The sequence below is a fragment of the Heptranchias perlo genome, chromosome 34 (genome assembly GCF_035084215.1).
Source record: "Heptranchias perlo isolate sHepPer1 chromosome 34, sHepPer1.hap1, whole genome shotgun sequence".
In the NCBI taxonomy this organism is placed as follows: domain Eukaryota; kingdom Metazoa; phylum Chordata; class Chondrichthyes; order Hexanchiformes; family Hexanchidae; genus Heptranchias; species Heptranchias perlo.
Genome location: NC_090358.1, coordinates 3428237 through 3448318, shown reverse-complemented (window position 1 = coordinate 3448318; position 20082 = coordinate 3428237). Strand labels below are relative to the sequence as shown.

Here is a 20082-nt window from a genome sequence, read left to right as displayed (position 1 = left end):
CCAGTCAACAAATGATAAGAGGCAATGAGCCAGTAGTTTTACCAGTAACATTTACTTCTTCAGTTCAAAGAGACAGTTCCCCGTTTGTTGCCCTCACCGAGGCTAACTATCAGAAACTCTATCTACACTGCAGTAACTTTTGTGCAGCCCGTTCTTCCCAGGCACCTCCCAGCATTTTCAGTAAGCTTTAGTCAGCGAGAAGGTTACCCAGAGGGAGGTTGGGCACTGTTTAGTCCCAAATGCCGTGTAATTTTGGACAATTCAGTACCCTCATTGAAATTTAAAGCGTTTTCTGTGACAAACCGTGTAATAGTTGAACCAAATAGAGCTGTAGGTGAAAGATGGCGTCACAATGTATGGCTTAATTTTTTTATTGATTTAGAAAAATGACAATCTCTTTTCTTGCACCTGGCCACAGTTGGGTCCTTGGGAAGAAAGCAGAGAGAGGAGCTCTTCAGAGTTTTTAAAAGCAGCTAATGTTTTTCTGCTGGCTCAATGCCTCTTGTGTTGCCCCTTTAAAGCTGGCTGCTCCCAATACTTTCAAACATCAGTAAGACTGGATGGCAGCAACAGAAAAATTAAAATGATAAATATAACGGCAGCAGTGAGCACTTACCAAAACCAGCAAGACCACTGAGCAAAATCAGGCTTCATAATACGAAAACGATACACAATTCAGTATCATTAATCAGTCGCCATCTCCGCCCCCGCCTCAGACCATCTGCTGCTGAAACCCTCATCCATGGTATTGTCACCTCCAGACTCGACTATTCCAACGCTCTCTTGGCCGGCCTCCCACCATCCACCATCCGTAAACTTCAGCTCATCCAAAACTCTGCACCAAGTCCCGTTCACCCATCACCCCCTGTGCTCGCTGGCCTACATTGGCTCCCGGTCCAGCAGCGCCTCAAATTTAAAATTCTCATCCTTGTGTTCAAATCCCTCCATGGCCCTCGCACCCTCCCTGTCTCTGTAACCTCCTCCATTCCTACAACCCTCCGAGATCTCTGCCCTCCTACAATTCTGGCCTCTTGCGCATCTCCGACTTCCTTTGCTGCACCATTGGCGGCCGTGCCTTCAGCTGCCCAGGCCCTAAATGCTGGAATTCCCTCCCTAAACCTCTCCGCCTCTCTAAATATGTAGAGAAATATATAATTGGTTGGTGTATTTGTCCAATAAGATGACTCTAAAGTGTAATGTCTGAACTAAGATTATTTGTATGCAATGATTTTTGGCCAATCAATGAACAATACAGTTCTCAATGAGGATGCAACATGGAATGCTGGTTATATCTTGATTGGTAGATTTTTCAAAAATGATCAAGGATTTGTTTGTTTGAACCTATCTTATAACCTTCTCTCTCTCTCTCTCTATATATATATATATATATATATATATATATATACCACATATACACATACATTTCTCTTTCAAAGTTATAAGGATACAAGGAACCACGTAACATGAAAACGCCATTGGGGCCATTGAACCAGTTCCTTCCCCAGATATGGGGGTCACCGTAACCTAACCCACCCGGTGGGAAACTGACAGGATTGAATGGGCCGCCCGTCAATGGACAGTAAAATGGGCGTCTGATTCAATCCCGCCAGTTTTCCAGCAAGCGTGTTAGGTTAAAATGACCCCTGTTATATGTACAATAGACCCCAGCATGGACCCCATCCCACCTATTTAATCTTCTGAAGGAAAGGTCTCTTTAAATACTCACTGATTCCAAATATGGTTCAACAAAAAAACTCCAGAATGTTGGCTTAATGAACCTTGTCCTCCCCCCCACACCCCCTCCCCCCCGCACACCCCCTCCCCCCGCACACCCTCCCCCCACACACACCCACCCCCCCCACACCCCCTCCCCCCCGCACACCCCCTCCCCCCACACACCCCCTCCCCCCCCACACCCCCTCCCCCCCGCACACCCCCTCCCCCCACACACACCCTCCCCCCCCACACACCCTCCCCCCCCACACCCCCTCCCCCCGCACACCCTCCCCCCACACACACCCTCCCCCCCCACACCCCCTCCCCCCCGCACACCCCCTCCCCCCGCACCCCCTCCCCCCCGCACACCCCCTCCCCCCGCACACCCTCCCCCCACACACACCCTCCCCCCCCACACCCCCTCCCCCCCGCACACCCCCTCCCCCCGCACACCCTCCCCCCACACACACCCTCCCCCCCCACACCCCCTCCCCCCCGCACACCCCCTCCCCCCGCACACCCTCCCCCCACACACACCCTCCCCCCCCACACCCCCTCCCCCCCGCACACCCCCTCCCCCCGCACACCCTCCCCCCACACACACCCTCCCCCCCCACACCCCCTCCCCCCCGCACACCCCCTCCCCCCGCACACCCTCCCCCCCCACACCCCCTCCCCCCCGCACACCCCCTCCCCCCGCACACCCTCCCCCCACACACACCCTCCCCCCCCACACCCCCTCCCCCCCTCACACACCCTCTCCCCCCTCACACCCTCCCCCCCCTCACACCCCCTCCCCCCCCTCACACCCCCTCCCCCCTCACACCCCCTCCCCCCACACACCCCCTCCCCCCACACACCCCCTCCCCCCACACCCCCTCCCCCCACACACACCCCCTCCCCCCCACACACCCCCTCCCCCCCTCACACCCCCTCCCCCCTCACACCCCCTCCCCACACACACCCCCTCCCCACACACACCCCCTCCCCCCCGCACACCCCCTCCCCCCACACACACCCTCTCCCCCCCACACCCTCTCCCCCCCCACACCCCCTCCCCCCCCACACCCCCTCCCCCCCCACACCCCCTCCCCCCCCGCACACCCCCTCCCCCCCGCACACCCCCTCCCCCCCCGCACACCCCCTCCCCCCCGCACACCCCCTCCCCCCCGCACACCCCCTCCCCCCCACACCCCCTCCCCCCCCGCACACCCCCTCCCCCCCCGCACACCCCCTCCCCCCCCGCACACCCCCTCCCCCCCCGCACACCCCCTCCCCCCCCCGCACACCCCCTCCCCCCCCCGCACACCCCCTCCCCCCCCCACACACCCCCTCCCCCCCCCACACACCCCCTCCCCCCCACACCCTCCCACACTGTAGCATGCGACCGTTGCATCCCCTGAAGTGCTTTGACCATCTCAGTCTATTTCCATCTCCACAATTTCCAGCTTCCCTCACAATCAACTATCTCTCCAACTGATGCTCATATTTTGTGCCAATGACATGCTCCAGTGATGCTGCTACTTCCTGTTGCTGGAAGAGTTCTGTTGCCATGGTAGCACAGGGACGCAGTCCTTCTTTTATCAATGAGATGGGTGTGGGTGACCCATAGAGACCTTTGACACATCAGCAGGAAGTTCCAACGCTTCTGTTTGCACCCCGATAAATGGGATTAATGCAACACTAAGAAAAATTGTTTCAAGGCAAGAGTCTAATGGCAGTTTAAACCCCCAAAAATACTGGTGCGAAATGCTGTTGGTCACAGGGAGAGACGTGAAAACTACAATTGTGAAGTTAATAATGGGCCAGAATTTTGCTGTGGCAGGGCATCTAACGGCCTCTGCCATTGGTTAGACGTGCCCCCCCACCCCCCACCCCCCCCGAAACCCTCCAGCTCAAAACATTTTTGCCCACAAAGTTGCTGAAAGTGCGAGCCGACAACGTCGCAGCGAGAGAAACGGAGCATCTGGGACCTGAGTGAACAGGGCAAGCAACCGGGTATCTCCTTAACCAATCAGTTGGAGGATTGTGAAATTAACAGTATTAGGACTGAGAAGGAAGTGTGAGTTAGAGTGGGTGAATTCACTGTCAAATCAGGTACAGAAAGAGAGGGAAAGAAAGATTGGATTAAGAGAGAGAGAAAAGAGACAGAAAGGAAAAGTAAAAATAGTGTAAAAATTTTACATTTTTAAAATCTCCAACAATTAAAACCTGAAGGAATGAGACTCCACACTTGTAATAGTTAATTTCCAGCACCAGAGATGTTGACTGGCAGTAATTAACACTAATCACATTATTAAAAGGGTACTTAGACTGAAATGGGCAAGACTTAACTTTCTGTGGCGAGTCTGGTTAGTATCTACCGTGAAAGTACAGGAACTTCACGCCGTTCAGTGCATTTCAACGGCGAGGCAGACAGCGAGATGCCGTTTTCGCGCAGCTAATGGCAGAGCGCATCTCAGACAACATCTTTTAGATTTCCACGTTTAACCCCGCATCTGCCCTCGCCTGAAGTCGCTGCACCATTTACGCATAAATAACGGCGAGGATGTGGGGTTGTATTCTCTAGAGTTTCGAAGGTTAAGGGGTGATCTGATCGAAGTTTATAAGATATTAAGGGGAACGGATAGGGTGGATAGAGAGAAACTATTTCCGCTGGTTGGGGATTCTAGGAGTAGGGGGCACAGTCTAAAAATTAGAGCCAGACCTTTCAGGAGCGAGATTAGAAAACATTTCTACACACAAAGGGTTGTAGAAGTTTGGAACTCTCTTCCGCAAACGGCAATTGATACTAGCTCAATTGCTAAAGTTAAATCTGAGATAGATAGCTTTTTGGCAACCAAAGGTATTAAGGGGTATGGGCCAAAGGCAGGTATATGGAGTTAGATCACAGATCAGCCATGATCTTATCAAATGGCGGAGCAGGCACGAGGGGCTGAATGGCCTACTCCTGTTCCTATGTTCCTATTTTGACTGAAAATTCTGGCCCATTATCAAATCCTGTTATTCCCAGCCAGAAGTTGTCATTAGATGATTGGCGGGAGGGCGGGGAGAAAACTAATTGTTTCTGATGCCTGAAACCGTGTGAGTAAATCAGAATTAAATCCATTGCAGCCGTCTGAGTGAACACAAAGCCTCTGGGACTAGAATGGAGATAAGCGCCTTTGAGATAATGTGAGAACAGGGATCACACTGTGTCACCGAAGCCTTAAAAACAAGATCATTCCAACAGAGCTCACAGGGGCAAATTGGGAGTGGGAGGGGAGGGATACTTTAAATTGCTATTAACTTGAATAAGTGAGTTGGAAACTGTATGTTGGAAGGAAAGTTGGGGAACTGCCAAAGCAAGTTATTAGAAAACGGCTTTAATTTAACTTTCTTGGTTTATTGCTTGGCCAACGTGACCTTTGAACACAGATGACATCATTTATTTATGGTAATCAGAGGGAGGAGAGGAATAAAAAATAAGTTGGCCTTTTATTCCGAAGCCAAACTGGCCGTGTCTCCGGGCTCCTTAAAACCTTGCCTTTATTTGTAGTGAGATGATTGACCCACATTGTGAATACCATAGAATCATAGAGGTTTGTAGCACAGAAGGAGGCCACTCAGCCATCGTGTCGGTGACGGCTCTTCCAATTAATCTGCCCCTCCCTCTTCCCATTGCCCTCTCTGCGCTTCAAATATTTATCCAATTTTCCCTTAACAGATTCAATGGCCCCTGTCTCATCCTCTCCCTGTGGCAAAGGGATCCAGTACCTGGGCATAAACCCCTGGAGGTGCATTTCCAAGTCAAGGTGAGCACCCAGGTTATGGCCCGGCCCGGGTCATTTGGGATATCCGTGACTTGAGGAAAGCAGCTCTCCTGTGTGCTGCAGGCCCACGTACACATGACTGGCTGCAATTTGTCCATTCCTCGTTAATATCGTACAGTGCGATTTCAACCCAGCAGAATTAAACCCTGGATCGTTCACCAAGCTTGTCTCCTTAGCATGAGTTCTGTAACGCAGTAACGCGATTCTACGTTCGATGTGGGGCCAGGAGGAGCAGGAGTGCCCCACAAGGAAAGTTTAGGCCTCCCCTGCCCCGGCTCCCCCCTCCCCAACCTCCTTCCTGTGAGACCCTCCTGTAACCCTGTCCCCGTGACCTACCTTCTTGTCCTTGCACCTCCCATTGGTGCTTGCTTTGGGACCCCGCTCCGGGTTAAAACCATGGCCCTAGTGCAGGTTCAACCATGGTGTCTCTACAAAATCTGGTACATACTCTTGAAGGGCCACCTTCATGGTGAGTGATTGTTGTACAGATGAGTAGTTTGATGATTCGAGGAGAGCTGCTTACCTGGGGCGGGGATATCCTAAATAACCCGGGCTGGGCCATAACCTGGACGCTCACCTTGACTTGGAAATACACCTGCAGGGGTTTATGTCCAGGCATTGGATCCCTTTGCCACAGGGAGAGGATGAGGCAGGAGCTATTGAATATGTCAAGGGAAAATTGGATAGACATTTGAAGCGTAGAAAGGGCAATGGGAAGAGGGCAGGGGCAGTGGGGTTAGTGTAAGATTGCTTCAGCAAAGAGCCGGCACAGACATGTTGGCCTCCTTCTGTGCTGGAACCCTTTGTGATTCTATGAGGGCATTAAGATGGTGGGAGTAGGGACTCAGAAACTCCGGGTTACTAGCCCAGTACCATGACTGCATGGGTCAGATTAGTGTTCATGGCCACAGACTCACTCTGTGCGGTAACACATGTTGAAGCCTTGGTTTCCTCATTCCATGTGCCACACTTAAACCGGGAACACTTAAAGCTGTCCCAGACATCAAAGAGGACAGGGGAATAAAAACGTCCCCACCGTTTTTAACTTTTTTTTTAAAAAGGCACACGCGGAGGAGTAAAAGCCCCCTTGAAGGTATGGGGGTCGTTCCTTCCCATGTGGAATTTACAGTGAGTGACGGAAGACAAGTTGGACAAACTAGGCCCTCTTTTCCCCCCATCGCCAAGGTGACAATGCAAAACACAGCTGCTGACTCTGCTACAGGGGTCACGTTGCTGTCAGATCAATGAAGCTGTCAAGGAGATTTTTACACTTACAGAATGGAACAGGAATTCCACTTTTCCTGCCACGGGCTGGTTGATAGATTTCTCCCTGGGATTCCTTCAATCTGAAAACCGTGCATTAAAAATACACAGGAATAGCTCAGCTCTGCTTCCTCCCCCTCCCCCAACCCGAGAGACTTTGTGTTTGAAAAGCAAAAAACAGTTCCACTGTAAATCGGAATTGTTAAATGAGACTCCTATCTGTTAATGCAATCACACGCCCCCTAATACAGCACAGCAGCCAAGGCCATTGACTGAAGTACAGACCTAAACTATGCAGCAATGGACAGAGAATTATTTAATCATTTCTTATTTTCCGTTTCCCTTCTTTAGTTTAGTTCTGCAATCCCACCAGCTCTCCAACAGTACCTTGCGTAAGTCCACGGCTCTCCGTGTCTTGAGCTTAGACAGTCAGTCTCAGTGAGCTAGCCCACGCTCGCCCACAGCCAACCTATGCATGCCCTTTCCAGGAAGGGGGGGGGGTCATTGGCTAGTGGTCAGGAAGGGGAATCCTGCTGAACTGGATAAGTATTTATGAAGGGTTTTCATAGAGTAATTAGGGAGAAACTATTTCCATTGGCAGGAGGGTCCGTAACCAGAGGACTCAGATTTATGGTATTTGGCAAAAGAGCCAGATGTGAGATGAGGAGAATTCTTTTTACGCAGCAAGTTTTTATGAACTGGAATGCGCTGCCTGAAAGGGCAGATTCAATAGCAACTTTCAAAAAGGAATTGGATATGGACTTGAAAGGGAAAAATGTGCAGGGCTACAGGGAAAAGAGCAGGGGAATGGGACTAATTGGATAGCTCCTTTCAAAGAGCTGGCACAGGCATGATGGGCCGAATGGCCTCCTTCTGTGCTGTATCATTCTATGATTTATCGTTCATCAAAAGTTGCTCATTAAGCATCAGGTAGCGCGTCTACGCAGGCCCAACAATGTTTGCATATTAATAAGTTGTTTTGCATAATTGCAATGACCTGGGAAGAGGTTAAGTAAATGTGGGGGAGCCACATCCAGTTTGGCGAGTTATTCCTTTTTTTTTGGCTGTGTGGGCTGTTGAGGGATCGAGCAGCGTCAGTTTGTGTAACCCAAACTGTCCATTGTGGTAACGGAAGAAACATCTGGACCCCACATATGGGCATTTTCACATTAACTACTTCATATAGTGCAGCAAAATCCATTGAGAGTCAAAATCCACTGGAAACCTTGAAGTCCCTTGTGAGAATACAAGGGGCACAAATTAATACTGAGAGGTGCAGATTCATGACCTTTTGCTTCCATGCAAAAGCAATCGTAGTTCAAGTGCTGAAGTAAACGCTTTTGGCTATAATCAACTACAGCTTTTCTTCCAAGGTCATCACTCCGTTAGACGGACCCTTCCTTTCCAGAACAGAGACCATCTTCAGAAGTTAATGGACGTGCGGGGTTAAACTTGGGTCAACCATCTCTGGGGACCAGTATGTTGAGTGTATTTTCTGTCAGGTGGAATGTTTTGGCTGGTTTATTGGGAGTAGACACGACAGAGGCAAGCCCAAAGACGGACATGCCACAGCACACACAACAACACGCATTTAAATAGTGCCTTTAACATAGTGAAAACGTCCCAAGGCACTTCACAGGACTGATTATCAGACAATATTTGACACCGAGCCGCATAAGGAGATATTAGGACAGGTGACCAAAAGCTTGTTCAAAGAGGTAGGTTTTAAGGAGCGTCTTAAAGGAGGAGATAGGGATGGAGTGGTTTAGGGAGGGAATTCCAGAGCTTAGGGCCGAGGCAGCTGAAGGCACGGCTGCCAATGGTGGGGCGATGGGAATCGGGGATGAGAAGAGGCCAGAATTGGAGGAGCGCAGAGATCTCGGAGGGTTGTGGGGCTGGAGAATGGAGCTGGTTACAGAGATAGGATAAGGTGCAGCCATGGAGGGATTTGAAAACAAGGATGAGAATTTTAAAATCGAGGCGTTCCCGGACCGGGAGCCAATGTAGGTCAGCGAGCACGGGGGGCGACGGGTGAACGGGACTTGGTGCGAGTTAGGATACGGGCAGCAGAGTTTTGGATGAGCTCAAGTTTACAGAGGGTGGAAGGTGGGAGGCCGGCCGGGAGAGGATTGGAATAGTCGAGTCTGGAGGCAACAAATGCATGGATGAGGGTTTCAGCAGCAGATGAGCTCAGACGGGCGATATTACCATGGTTCATTCACAATTTCTCTCGGGTCAGCTGGTAAAGAACTGAGATTTACAGTAGGCTGTAAAGAATAAGAAGTGTGGTCAGGAGCAGGAAGCAATTCTCCCACAGGCTCTTTGAGAGGACCACATGCGATCTGTCTTAGCGACATGACATGTGCATTAACTCGGACTTAAGCTGCGATTGAAATTGCAAAATAATCTGAACTGGGATAATTGGAATTTATTTGGAGAAATTCCACGTTTTTGACTTAATTTAGATAACAGTCCTTTAGGAAAATATCTCCACTTAAACTCAAGAGGAATATTTCTAATGGGTGGAGGGGGGGAACAGAAGGAAACAATCTTCATTCATCACATCTGCAGTTCCATGTTGGCAAAGCGCAGTGAGGATCTAGGGAGGAGGAAGAGCAAGTTTGGAGCTTAGGATAGTGAAGAGGAAAATAGGTTGAGGATTGACCATTGGTTGATAAAACAGTTTGAGGTTGATAAATGTTGGCAAGTACACAATTCCATCAAAAGCAAAGCAAACTCCCAAAGAGCTTGGCTGGGAAAGAGTTAAATGGTGCTTATTATAAGTCTGTGATTGCTAAGTGGGCAGTGAGCGATCTATTAGAAGAGCAGTGGACTCAGTTCTAGCATGTGTGTTTATTTTAGGTACCGTGAAAGATTGAATTTCCCATCAACACCCAACATGCCTCGTGTGTCCAGTAATCAATGCTGCCTTTCTAAACTGTTCAGGTTTATTTAGTAGCCTATGACAGATTGTTGAGCATGACACCCAATGGTCTCTCTTGCTCTCTCCTGCTCTCTCTTACTCTCTCCTGCTCTCTCTTACTCTCTCTCGCTCTCTCTTACTCTCTCCTGCTCTCTCTTACTCTCTCTCGCTCTCTCTTACTCTCTCTCGCTCTCTCTTACTCTCTCTCGCTCTCTTACTCTCTCTCGCTCTCTTACTCTCTCCTGCTCTCTCTCACTCTCTCTCGCTCTCTCTCGCTCTCTCTTACTCTCTCTCGCTCTCTCTTACTCTCTCTTGCTCTCTCTCACTCTCTCTTGCTCTCTCTCGCTCTCTCTTACTCTCTCTCTTGCTCTCTCTTACTCTCTCTCTCTTTCTCACTTACTCTCTCCTGCTCTCTCTTACTCTCCCTCGCTCTCTCTCGCTCTCTCTTGCTCTCTCTTACTCTCTCTCGCTCTCTCTTACTCTCTCTCGCTCTCTCTTACTCTCTCTCGCGCTCTCTCTCTTACTCTCTCTCGCGCTCTCTCTCTTACTCTCTCTCGCTCTCTCTCTTACGCTCTCTCGCTGTCTCTCTTACTCTCTCTCGCTCTCTCTCTTACTCTCTCTCGCTCTCTCACACTTTTGTTTCCTCATACTTTATTGGAACAGCTAAGTCTAGTTGGCATTCCAACACGTTAATACACTCTTCTATGTTTATTTCCTCATGATCTGGAGAACCTGCTACACCTGGTCTTCATCAGTTCTTCAGCAATTTGGCCTTCCTTCATGTTTGCTTTATTGCATCGTCTGCAGTCCTACTCCAGTTCCTTTAAAGGGGAACTGTAACCAAACAAAAAAAACATACACATCAGTGTAAATAATTTACCTCCAAAACCATTTGCCATGTGTTCTGAACAATCTACTGCCCATGTTCTCCGCAAAAGAGGGGAAGATATTGGTTGGGATCTTGCTGGAGTGGGGCATCTCAGGGTGTGCGCCATTAGTTAGATGTTTATCTGCACCCTTCAGTTCGAAAATTTTTTACGCTGTAACTTGCTGGAAGTGCGAGCTGGTAACAACATGGTGATGGCAACGTGACATCTGGGATCTCAGCAAACGGAGGAGCGGCGTAAATCGACCAGCAAGTTCTGGAAATTCGGAACTCACTGCGTATCACTTCATCCCCTGAACTTGCTGACCGATTTGCACATTGATAACGGCGTGCGTCGTTAACACGCCGTTAATTTGCCAGCAAGATCCGGCCCATTGTTTCATCGTCTGGGCAGCTTGACATAAGTGTAGCCAGGCTGTGTTTTGTACCTTCACGCAAAGCTCTGTAACGGTGCTACAGGAACCTGTAGCCCTGTTGCAAAACTTTCCACAAAAGTTTAGTTCAACTTTGAGTTTAATAGTACATCTGCTGAACGCATGCCAGCATGTGGCAACGGTGATGGCATCTTTCAAAGTGAGCGTCGCACAAAGGAGGAAAGAAATACAATTGGATTTCTCCACCAAGCAGGACCAAGCGGTTGCAGCGAGGTGTTTACGTGTAAATTAAAAACCATTTCTTATCCGGATGGCTGTATCACGGGGCTACAATTCCACTGTCAGGATAAGGGAACAGACATGTAATCGTGATGCTGTCTGGATAACTGTAGCTGCACAAGAATGTGTGGTCCATCAATCTGCCGCTGTGGATGTCAATTAAGGATGGAATCAATCTCCCCGCCCCCTCTCCTTGGAATAATCTACCATCAATTACTGTCTAGGCTTACACGCGGTTAACCGGGCAGGGTACCGGAGGATGGGTAGAACCAGAATAAATCAGGAGGGGAGAGAAGATCGAAGATGGCGGGGGGGGGGGGTGGTGGTGGGGGAAAGGAATCTAGAGGGTTGCTGTGCTCATTCAGATAAATCATGGCACTTATTGCTCTGTTACACGCAGCTCCCATTATACCTCAGTGTCCTGGCATGTTAATATCAGTTCTACCATCAAGCTCCAAATGCTGCAGTTAACCAGAAACAGCGCTGCATAATAAACACAGCGGGAAGGCACTGCTCGCATTTATTATCGGCTAAACTTTGACCTGATTTGCTAATTCACCATCTCTTCCTCTGAGGACCGAGTTGCACTCCTACTGCTCAGATGCCAAGGCCCAGTCAACACTTCCCATTGTAATTCGCTGGAGCAAAATGTACTGTTGGCATGAGATTTAACCTTTGTGTGAACAAAAAGCATCAGAGTACACGCTGCTTTCAGTACAAAAGCTCAGGCCTTTTCTACCTGCTGCTCTGCTGGTCTCTTGTGTTATAGCTCTTGGCCCTTCCAGGTTTATCAATAATTGTTTTTTTTTTATATATATGCTAAGCAGGTATGGTTTCTTTTCCTGAGCTTTACTTGGTCTTTCCAGCGGGGAGGCTCGTTCAAGTATCTCTGATCTCAGTTCTGTGTTCCTTCTGAAGATTATTTTTCGCAAATTTCACCTTTCTACTTCTCCTGACTCTTGCCGGGAAGAAGAGTATCACAGCCCAGACCAACCCTGATCTCGCCTGACATCTTCTCCAGTAGTAAAACGTCCCAAGGCACATCACAGGAGCGATTATCAAACAAAATTTGATACCGAGCCACATAAGGAGATATTAGGACAGGTGACCAAAAGCTGGGTCAAAGAGGTAGGTTTTAAGGAGCGTCTTAAAGGAGAAGAGAGAGGCGGAGAGGTTTAGGGAGGGAATTCCAGAGCTTAGGGCCAGGGCAGCTGAAGGCACGGCCGCCAATGGTGGGGCGATGAAAATCGGGGATGCGCAAGAGGCCAGAATTGTAGGAGCGCAGAGATCTCGGAGGGTTGTAGGGGCTGGAGAGATAGGGGCGAGGCCATGAAGGGATTTGAAAACATGGATGAGAATTTTAAAATCGAGGCATTGCTGGACCGGGAGCCAAAGTAGGTCGGTGAGCACAGAGGTGCTGGGTGAACGGGCGAGTTCGGATACGGGCAGCAGAGTTTTGGATGAGCTCAAGTTTACGGAGGGTGGAAGGTGGGAGGCCGGCCAGGAGAAACAGGGTGATAAGTCTCGATTTCAACTCAATGAGGTGACAGGGTTGGGGGAAAGACGTATAGGATGGGGTAGTTAGAGCTAGAGAGAAACAAGATGCAAACGTTCACAGCAGTGACCATAGTATATGACCTTACCAACAACATGAACACAAATAAAGATGTCTTTAATTTTTGGCTCCAACTATTGAGGCAACATACTTATATTTTTCCTTTTACTTACTTTCCGGTAGCTTTGTCCCAGGACAAGCTGCCAGCTGAGAGGGAAGGCAAGTGACTAAATATCAGTGGGTGGGCTACCATCGGCCTTAGCACCCCAGGGCAGAGGAAGGGGGAAGATTGGCCAGAAATCCCAATTCCTGATTGCCATCCATTAAATCCTGCTGGAACGTACATGTGTGTCGGGTGAGGATAGGATAGAGACTTCAGCACAAAATCCAGGCCGACACTCCCAGCGCAGTACTTGAGGGAGTGCTGCACTGTCGGAGGTGCCGTCTTTCGGATGAGATGTTAAACCGGGGCCCTCTCAGGTGGACGTAGAAGATCCCATGACACTATTTCGAAGGAGAGCAGGGAGTTCTCCCCGGTGTGCTGGGCCAATATTTATTCCTCAACCAACATCACTAAAACAGATTATCACATTGTTGTTTGTGGGATCTTGCTGTGCGCAAATTGGCTGCCGCGTTTCCTGCATTACAACAGTGACTACACTTCAAAAGTACTTCATTGGCTGCAAAATGCTTTTGGACGTCCTGAGCTTGTGAAAGGCACTATATAAATACAAGTCTTTATTTTTTCCATTAGGATAGTGCTGGGATATCATAAAATCTTACAGTAGAAATGGTGTCCATTCGGCCCATCCCGCCTGTGCTGGCTCTTTGAAAGAGTTATCCAATTAGTCCCACTCCCTCGCTCTTTCCCCTTGGCCCTGCAAATTTTCTCCTCTTCAAGTATTTATCCAATTCCCTTTTGAAAGTTACTAATGAATCTGCTTCCTCTGTCCTTTCAGGCGGTGCATTCCAGATCATAACAAGTTGCTGGGTAAAAAAAAATTCTCCTCGTCTTCCCCTCTGGCTCTTTTACCAATTGCCTTAAATTTGTGTCCTCTGGTTACCGACCCTTCTGCCAGTAGAAACAGTTTCTCCTTATTTACTCAATCAAAACCCCTCACGTGGTCCATGTTCACCAGCTCTTTTGACACACCCATGATGGCCACTTGGGTGACCTTAGCAGACGGTGGACAACACCCGTGGAACTGTGGGCTAGGGAAGGAGAGCCAGTGAGAGAGAAAAGTAAAAGGAGGCCGATTACTTCACGCTATTTTAATTTTCTTTTTTTAACCCTCAGGTTACGTCTGTGAGCGAGATCGGCTGACGTTCACCTTCTGCCAGACGCTAAGGATGTTGGGCCGGTGCTACTTACAAACCGTGCGGGCACAGTGCTGTCAGACATGTCGACCGCGAGGCATCCGCGATCGCGGCAACGAGCGCGTGTCAAGGAGATGAAAAGCCAACAACAGCAAAAAAAAATAACAAAAAGACTTTTGAAAGTAATATTTTTTTTTTTAAAAAAGGATTACAGGGACTGAAAGGCACAAAAGCAATTCAGGAAAACGAAAGAGAGATTTGTTACAAGACACTGAAACATGGACATTTTGTTTTTCTTTTATATATATATATAAAAGAAAGAGACTTTCAGTATTGTTGTTTATGCAGCCATTTTGACAGCACAACAATCCTAACTATTGATTGAAGCCAAAATAAGACTTAACAATGTTGGGATTGCTAGACAAGGCCTGAGGCCTAGCGGTTGCTATAGTTACACACCGTCATTTCAAGTCAGTGGTGCTCCTAAGGTTCAAGAATTACACCTTCCCGTCAATAATACAAGTTGTTCAGAAGTTGTTCAGAAAGTGCCATTTTTTTTGTGTTTTTTTTTAAAACTGTAAAAAGACGAGCTTATTGGCACGTAACTTGAAGAGGCCAAGAAGGCGAGAATAAAGATATCCATTGGTGCTGCTGTGTCCAACCAGCATCCTTTAACCTTTCCTAGGTGTTGCTGGGCAGCACAGAACTTTTACATACTTGAACATTTTTTTTTAAAATCCTATTTTATTTTCAACTTTCAGAAACGGAAAGTAATGTTTAGGTGAGAGAGTACAGCGATCTTGCGTCATTCTGATTGACGTACAATACATAGGTGCTGGAGTCATGGTGCTAATAATACTTAAAACCGTTGTACAGCAAAATACAAGGTTACACCTAACACTATAGTACACACAAGCCTGTGCTATTCTTTGTACCGAATAATATATATGTGTTTGTATGTTACTATGACGACATTCAGTGAAACAAACTCTGTACCATTACAGTGTGGGCCATGATCAACAATTATTGGTGGTGTTTAAGTCTCCACCACAGACTTTCCCAGGACAATACAAAATGGAATTTTTCTGTATACATTACGTTGAATTACCATCGCACACAATTCTAGGCTCCAAAGTCTCTGTTGCAGCCCTTCTTGTCTTCCTCTGTTTGACATCACCGCAGTCCGAAGTTTCCTTTCTAGTTTTTTTTCCCGAGCCCCACACCTGCCGTCTCACACTGTTTGGCCCCTCCCTGCACCTCACTGTGTCACAGGGAGCACGGGGCAAAGAGTCGGGGCTACGTTGTTGTAGCCCCTGTCTCCGACACGCACTCCTTCAGAGCATGCCTTCCCTCACTGAGAACACGGGATTAGCCCTCGAGACTCATCACACCATCTCTGACTCTTTCTTTCCAAAGTGTCTTAAAGCCATCTTATCTTCCTCGGATTTCCCTTCCCCCGATACTCTACCAGCTTTTAAAACTAAGCTTGTAGTCACCCAATCACTGATTCCTGATTTATCTCCGCTTCTCTGTTACTCTTTCCATGATTGGTGGTGTTATGTGTCAGAGGTTTTGGCCCTTTACCTGGCAGTCACACACACACACTGGAGTATGTTTCTAGACGAATACTAACTCGGGATTCGGGTAATGTGTAAAAGCTGCTCAGTCCTGGCTATCCGTTGTCCTGTGTGTGACACATTCCTAGCTCTCTTTTATTGGTCCCTCAAGAGTCTGACTCACGCAGAAACCCATCACCGTGTTTAAGAGTCTTCACCAAGCGACAAAGAAATCCACACAGACAGAGTTTGCCTACGATGGAGTGCATGCTTGCTCCCCATAAGGACACCCCCCACTTTCTCTGTGTCCAGAGAGCCAGGTGAAGGTTGGCAGAGCCAAAGCTTAGGGTCCCCCAAGTGTGCACAGGGGTACAGTGGGAATTCAACGAACTAAAACTGCACAGCCGACCAACACAGATCACTGGTAAATTTCCCACTGCTTGTCTGGCAGGCACTAATCTACTCATTCCTTTTACAGTGTTATCTAGAGTGACAACAATCACAATCCCAGCTCTGTGTTGTCCTGTGTGGAACACACTCCCAGGTCCTGTGTGGAACATACTCCCAGTCCTGTGTTGTCCTGTGTGGAACGCACTCCCAATTTTGTGTTCTTCTATGTGGAACGCACACCCATCTCGGTATTGTTTTGTGTTGAACGCAGTCCCAGTTCTCTGTAATATTTTGACTGGCTAAATTCAAAATTCTGCATTGCAGTTTCTAAGAATCCCTGCGACACCAAATGATATCTCTGATAATGAAATTGCATGGTTGCTGCACATCCCATGACAGAGAGGAGTTTGAAAGCAAGTGTGCACAATCGAAGATGCCTCGCCCGATACTATCCAAGAGATGGAATAATTCAAACTCTAGGCAGAAGGGGGCAGCTGGGAGTATGTTCTCGAGTGCGAAACACTGTCGAATTACGATTGTAATTGTTCTGGTCTGTGACACTATTAGAATCCCAGGCGGCTGATACTCTCTGTGAGGTGATTCCACATTCTCAGTGAGAAGCAGCAGATCAGTAATCACCTTGACCTTACATACTGCTCGTGTCCTACCGAAACACAAGGTTCTTAAAAGTTGGACAGGCTTAAGTTTGAATGATAAGGGGTTATCAAGTATGTTGCAAAATCTGTAGATTTAGTTCAAATAAACCTCCCTCCTGCGGACTGGGTGGAACAGTAGGTTTGAAATCTATTCTTTCACCTGGTTTCAAATTCAGCTCTGACTGATTAGTGAAAGCCTTTCTCACTTTCTCTCTCTCTCATTGTCGCAGTCTCTCTCTCTCTCTCTCTGTCCCTTTCTCGTGCTGCTGCAAACGTCCTAAAGTGAAACGAGTTTGGGAAGCAGGCTCAGCCCAGTTCTAAGGGGTACAAGCCCAATGCACAGAACTGCCCCCTTAAGTGAGCACTGATTGGCCCTGGCTTGGGTCAGAAAGGCCACGAGGATGGTCTGTGTTTGGAGATCAGGGAGTGCTGCTCCCAGGTTGGGGTTAGGGCATGATGGCTGAGGAGAGCATCTGACCTGTGCTGTACCTGACCTGGAAATGCTGTTAGTATCCCATTTGAGTCCTCTGTAGGAAAGAACGCTCACCTATGTCATTCCTCTCAAAATAATACAAAAGACTTGTCTCTATAATTGTATAAATTTGGATGTTAGGTCCAGCTAAAAGGTTCAGTGTTCAGGTAACTTTTATATGTTTACGGTACTTTTATTAAACTTATATTTATCGAACACTCTGACTTCATTATCTTATTGAGATAAAAGAAACAGCAACATTTATATAGGTTCCTTAATGTAGTAAAACGTCCCAAGGTGCTTCACAGGAGTGATTATCAAACAAAATTTCACACCGAGTCACATAAAGAGATATAGGGCAGGTGACCAAAAGCTTGGTCAAAGCGGGAGATTTTAAAGGGCATCTTAAAGGAGAGGAGAGGGATAGAGAGGCGGAGAGGTTTAGGGAGGGAATTCCAGAGCTCAGGGCCCAGACAGCTGAAGGCGCGGCCGCCAATGGTGGAGCGATTAAAATCGGGGATGCGCAAGAGGCCAGAATTGGAAGAACGCAGAGATCTCGGTGGGTTGTAGGGGCTGGAGGAGGTTACAGAGGTAGGGAGAGGGCGAGGCCATGGAGGGATTTGAAAACAAGGATGAGAATTTTAAATTCGAGAGTGTTGCTGAACCGGGAGCCCATGTTGGTCAGCGAGCACAAAACATACTGCAGTGTCCAGGAAGAGGCCATGGAGGGATTGGAAAACAAGGATGAGAATTTTAAAATCGAGGCGTTCCCAGACCGGGAGCCGATGTGCGAGCACAGAGGGTGATGGGTGAACGGGACTTGGTGCGAGTTAGGATACATGCGATCCTCAGAATGGTGTGCATCACCCTACAGATACAGTAGAGAGACCTCCACTACTCCTCACACGCACACATGCACACGCTCATGCACAAACACACACACATGCATGCACAGACATGCACAAACATGCATGCGCACACACACAAATCAATTACAATGTGAATGTGGCCATCTCACTTGCTAATCTTATATTCATTTGGCTCAACTGGACATCTGCACCAGTTAAAGTGTCTAATAAAGAACGATTTAAGATTGTTTTCATGTCTAGACAGCTGCAATGACACAATCCGGTGTTTAGAGGCAGATGCAGCTGCAATATGAGCTTTCATATTCCTGCAAAATGAATTATGACTTCCATTTCTTTTAAAATATTTTAAAAATTGTTATTGTATTTTTCATTAAAATCTCTTTGTCTGTTCTTTTGCTCCCTTGATCACAGCGCTGATAGTTACAGGAGATTTCATTTATATACATTTATTTATATTTATATCTATTTTATTGCCATGTTAAAATACTTAAACGAACTCCGAGCTTTCTTGGGAGCGTCACTTGAGGTCCTGCCAGATTTCCTTGGAAACTAATTTTGAAAAACCCTCGTTGCTTCCGTACAGACAGCTCAGGGAGAAAAAGAGGTGCAATCAGGCGAAGAGGATTGTGTCTTGCTGATAGACTCAGGTTTCAAATTCAAAGAAAGAACTTTAGAAATGGCCCCGAGGAGCTGTCGCTGTCTGAGGGCATGAGGGGTTTACCAGGCGTGGAGGTGAAAAGGCCATTTGGCTCGCACATCGGCTCCCGGTCCGGGAACGCCTCGATTTTAAAATTCTCATCCTTGTTTTCCAATCCCTCCATGGCCTCGCCCCCCTCCCTATCTCTGTGACCTCCTCCAGCCCCTACAACCCTCCGAGATCTCTGCGCTCCACCAATTCTGGCCTCTTGCACATTCCCGATTTTAATCGCTCCACCATTGGCGGCCGGGCCTTCAGCTGCCTAGGCCCCAAGCTCTGGAATTCCCTCCCTGAACCTCGCCGCCTCTCTCTCCTCCTTTAAGACCTCCTTAAAACCTACCTCTTTGACCAAGCTTTTGGTCACATGTCTTAATATCTCCTTATGTGGCTCGGTGTCGAATTTTGTTTGATAATCACTCCAGTGAAGCGTCTTGGAACGTTTTACTATGTTAAAGACGCTGTATAAATGCAAGCTTTTGTAGTGTGTGTGTGTGTGTGTGTGTGTGTATCTGCGTGTGTGTATGTGTGAGCGTATGTGTATGTGTGCTTGTGTCTGTGTGTCTGTGTGTGTCACTGTATGTCTGTGTATGTGACTATGTGTGTCTGTGTGTGTGTCTGTTTATGTGTGTGTGTGTTTGTGTCTGTGTGTCTGTGTGTGTCTGTATGTGAGTGTGTGTGTGTGTGTGTGGGTGTCTACATGTGAGTGTTTGTGTGTGTTTGTGTGTGTGTCTGTGTTTGTGTGTGTGTGTCTATGTCTACATGTGAGTGTTTATGTGTGTGTTTGTGTGTGTGTCTGTGTTTGTGTGTGTGTCTGTGTCTATATGTGAGTGTTTTGTGTGAGTGTGTGTGTGTGTGTCTGTATGTGAGTGTGTGTGTGTTTGTGTCTATATGTGAGTGTTTTGTGTGAGTGTTTGTGTGTGTGTGTGTCTATATGTGTGTGTGTCTGTGTCTATATGTGTGTGTGTGTGTCTATATGTGTGTGTGTCTGTGTCTATATGTGAGTGTGTGAGTGTGTGTGTGTGTCTGTGTGTGTGTGAGTGTCTATATGTGTGTGTGTGTGTGTGTCTGTGTGTATATGAGTGTTTTGTGTGTGTGTGTGTGTGTCTGTGTGTGTGTGTCTGTGTGTGTGTGAGTGTGTGTGTGTGTCTGTGTGAGTGTGTGTGAGTGTGTGTCTGTGTGTATATGTGAGTGTTTTGTGTGTGTGTGTGTCTATATGTGAGTGTTTTGTGTGAGTGTTTGTGTGTGTGTGTCTGTGTCTGTATGTGTGTGTGTGTGTCTATATATGTGTGTGTGTGTCTGTGTCTATATGTGTGTGTG

The 20082-nt window shown here is 47.9% G+C and overlaps 1 protein-coding gene across 2 annotated transcripts in view; it reads left to right on the top strand.

Moving 5' to 3' along the window:
• LOC137301714 (A disintegrin and metalloproteinase with thrombospondin motifs 7-like) overlaps nt 1-17415 on the top strand; it is a 162414-nt gene extending 144999 nt beyond the window's left edge. For both annotated transcript variants that reach the window (XM_067971298.1, XM_067971297.1), the window contains exon 24: nt 14106-17415. In XM_067971298.1, the coding sequence (XP_067827399.1) occupies nt 14106-14263 (158 nt within the window). In that variant the 3' untranslated portion in view covers nt 14264-17415. The remainder of the gene's footprint in view (nt 1-14105) is intronic.
• Nucleotides 17416-20082: the final 2667 nt, after the last annotated feature.